This window comes from Mandrillus leucophaeus, unplaced genomic scaffold (genome assembly GCF_000951045.1).
Source record: "Mandrillus leucophaeus isolate KB7577 unplaced genomic scaffold, Mleu.le_1.0 Scaffold440, whole genome shotgun sequence".
NCBI lineage: Eukaryota > Metazoa > Chordata > Mammalia > Primates > Cercopithecidae > Mandrillus > Mandrillus leucophaeus.
The window spans coordinates 302913-306739 of record NW_012104699.1 but is presented as its reverse complement, the minus strand read 5'-3'; the positions used below and the strand labels follow the sequence as shown (position 1 = coordinate 306739).

The 3827-nt window shown below is 40.4% G+C and overlaps 1 protein-coding gene across 1 annotated transcript in view; it reads right to left on the bottom strand.

Moving 5' to 3' along the window:
* Nucleotides 1-550: 550 nt before the first annotated feature.
* The window catches only part of LOC105549466 (zinc finger protein ZnFP12), an 11291-nt gene continuing 8014 nt past the window's right edge, over nt 551-3827 (bottom strand). The window contains exons 2-4 of the mRNA XM_011994023.1: nt 3409-3535; nt 3147-3207; nt 551-2109 (exon numbers count right to left, since the gene is read on the bottom strand). Coding sequence (XP_011849413.1) covers nt 708-2109; nt 3147-3207; nt 3409-3535 — 1590 coding nt within the window. The 3' untranslated portion in view covers nt 551-707. The remainder of the gene's footprint in view (nt 2110-3146; nt 3208-3408; nt 3536-3827) is intronic.

Genomic DNA, 3827 nt, shown 5'->3' with positions numbered 1-3827 from the left:
AGAACTATTAAGAGAAAAAATGTTATTAACTGACTTAAGGAAAAAACACTACCAATTATACCTCTGCACTATTTCTCAAAGAGTATTTACAGAATAATCTCACCTCAATGTTCATTTATGAAAGTAAGTGGGAACCCACAGTCCAGAGATCCACTTTAAGAATGTGGCACTAAGCCAGGCAAGGCAGCACACACCTGTAGTCCCAGCTGCTCAGGAAGCTGAGGTGGGAGGATCCCATGAGCCTAGAAGTCCAAGGCCAGCCTGGGCAACATGGCCAGACCCATCTCAAAAACAAACAAACAAACAAACAAAAAAAAAACAAAAAAAACTGGCCCAGTGTGGTGGCTCATGCCTATAATCCCAGCACTTTGTGGGGCTGAGGTGGGAGGATTATTGAGGTCAGGGGAGTTGGCGATCAGCCTGGGCAAGATAATGTTGCCTGTCTCTACAAATATATACACATATATAAAAATATTTTAAAATAAAAATATATTAAAAACTAGAATCAAAAAGGGACGTGGCACTGATAAATACATTTATAAAATTTTTTCATGGCATGAATTTTCTGGAGCATTACAGCTGAATTAAGTTATATCAGCTTTCCTGTATTACTTACATTCATGCAACTACTCTCCAGTATGAACTTTCATATCAACTTTGAAAATCGTTAAAATTGCAAAACTTTTGATATTTTACATTTATAGTTTCTATTCAGTGTGCACTTTCTTCACATGGTATTGTAAGGATGCACGCCAAATGAAGGCGTTGCCACAATCCTTACATTTATAAGGTTTCTCTCCAGTGTGCATTCTCATGTGTACTCGAAAGCCTGTAAGAAAACTGAAGGGTTTTCCACATTCTTTACATTCATAGGGTTTCTCTCCAGTATGAATTCTTTCATGTATATGAATATAACTGGAACTACTGAAGGCTTTCCCACACTGTTTACATTCGTAAGGTTTCTCTCCGGTGTGGGTTCTTTCATGGATCTGGAAACCTGCAAGAGTAATGTATGTTTTCCCACATTTTTGACATTCATACTGTTTCTTTGCAGTGTGCATCCTTTCATGTCTTCGGGCAGAACTACAACAATAAAAGGCTTTCCCACATTCCCTACATTTGTAGGGTTTCTCTCCAGTATGAGTCCTTTCATGTCTCTGAGCTGAGTAGTAGTATCTGAATGTTTTCCCACATTTTTTACATTCAAAGGGTTTATCTCCAGTGTGAGTACTTTCATGTGCTTGAAAACCTAAAGGAGACAAGTAAGTTTTCCCACACAGTTTACATTCGTAGTGTTTCTGTGCAGTGTGATTCCTTTCGTGCTTTTGAGCAGTACAGTGATAACTGAAGGCTTTCCCACATTCCTTACATTTGTAGGGTTTCTCTCCAGTGTGGGTCTTTTCATGTCTTTGAGCAGAGTTGTGATACACGAACACTTTTCCACATTTTTTACATTCATAGGGTTTTTCTCCAGTGTGAGTTCTTTCATGTGCTTGAAAACCTACAGAAGATATGTAGGTTTTTCCACATTGTTTACATTCATAGCGTTTCTGTACAGTGTGATTCCTTTCATGTGCTCGAGCAGAATGGCGGTAAATGAAGGGTTTCCCACATTCCTTACATTTGTAGGGTTTCTCTCCAGTATGAGCCTTTTCATGTCTTTGAGCGGACTGGTGATATCGGAATGCTTTTCCACATTCTTTACAGTGATAGGGTTTGTCTCCAGTGTGAGTCCTTCCATGTATCTGGAAAGAACGCTGACAACTGAAGGCTTTCCCACAGGCCTTACATGTGTAGACTATCCTTGCACTGTGTGTTCTCTTATGCTTTTTAAAAGACTGCAGATAACTGAAGGGTTTCCCACATTTCTTACATTTATACGGCTTCTCTCCATATTCCCGACACTTATACAGTTTGTGTCTGGTGTAAGATCTGTTGTGTGTGTTAAGGGATGAATGATGGCTCAAGACTTTTCCACATACACTGCTTTCCCAAAGCTTTCCTCCAGAAGTTGTTTTCTTGTTCAGACTGAGATTTGGAATCTGGCTGAAACCTTCTTCACCATGACTACCTTCTTCACTTTCACAGAGTCTCTCTACCATATGATTTCTGTAAAAAATGAGCAGCACATTAATAGTCCATTTATTAAAGATGTTCTCTTTATTAATTGATACTAGAATAACTATTTTTTCCACTTTCAGGGAAAGTATAGACTTTTTTGTCTTGTCTAAATTGCTTGTGAGGTGAATGTATTGAATGCTGTGACTCTGCAAGCGAGCTCAAACATAGCTGTTATGAAAACAGTGATATTCATATATGGGTTTCTTTTTTTTTTTTTTTTTGAGACAGATCTCACTCTGTCTCCCAGGCTGGAGTGCAGTGGTGCGATCTTGGCTCACTGCAACCTCTGCCACCCGGGTTCAAGTGATTCTTCTGCCTCAGCCTCCTGAGTAGCAGGGATTACAGGCACCTGCCATTGCGCCTGGCTACTTTTTGTATTTTTAGTAAAGATGGAGTTTTACTATGTTGCCCAGGCTGGTCTTGAACTCCTGACCTCATGATCCACCCACCTCGGCCTTCCAAAGTGCTGGGATTATAGGCGTGAGCCCGTGCCCGGACCATATATGGGTTTCTTAATACTGTTTCTAAGTGAACTATTTTTCAAACACTGAACATCTATGTCATATTTAAGAAAGCACTTTGGGTTAATATTTTCTTTTGTTTTTTTGTTTTTTTGAGATGAAGCTTCACTCTTGTTGCCCAAGCTGGAATGCAATGGCGTGACCTCGGCTTACTGCAGCAGCCTCTGCCTCCCGGGTTAAAGTGATTCTCCTGCCTCAGCCTCCCGAGTAGCTGGGATTACAGGCATGCGCCACCATGCCCGGCTAATTTTGTATTTTTAGTAGAGACGGGGTTTTTCCATGTTGGTCAGGCTGGTCTTGAACTCCTGACCTGAGGTGATCTGGCCGCCTCAGCCTCCCAAAGTGCCGGGATTACAGGCGTGAGCCACTGCGCCAGCTGGGTTAATATTTTCTAAGAACAGATACATTTGAGGCTTGGCTTATGTTTCCTTAATTATCAAATTTAATGACACACTAAGATTTTCTCCTAGAATACTGCTGCTTGCTTTTCTGAGTGTGACTCACCTGAGATTTCTCCCCTGGTTTGTGTACTGCTCTTCAGTGTTCCATTCTTTTTGTTTTGTTCCTGAAATGCAGACCCAGAAAATTATCATAAGTTATTAGAAATTACAGAAAAAGTATTAGATTCTAGGTCCATCTGTGACCATGCCTGATTTACAAAAGAATTTTGCCCTTTCACATTCCACATCTTGGAATAGCATTGATATCCAAGAAAAATGTATTCTCTAATTCATCCAAGAACATGATAGAATGATTTCCTTTTTACCTATAGAGGCCAGATTCCTGAAGGTTTCCCACATCACATCTCTGTAGAGTTTTTTCTGTGAAGGATCCAGCAAAGCCCACTCCTCCTGTGTGAAGTTCACAGCCACATCTTCAAAGGTCACTGAGTCCTAAAACATTCCAAATGTGTGTAAAGGAGAATGGGTGAGACTGACAGCACTGGGCAACTGTACTCAAGTCATAAGATGTTCACGATGATTCTGTGATCTCCAGGGATTTATTCTATGAATTTGTTGTCCGAACTCTCTTTGGCCACACTCCCTCAGTACTTTATGAACACATGAAAATTATTTCTACACTTTCACTGTGATCACAATCATACTGCTTTCCAATGGCAGGATCCAGAGCACTTTGGAGAAGTGAGAGAACCGCTGTACAAAAAAATTCCATTTTAAGACCATC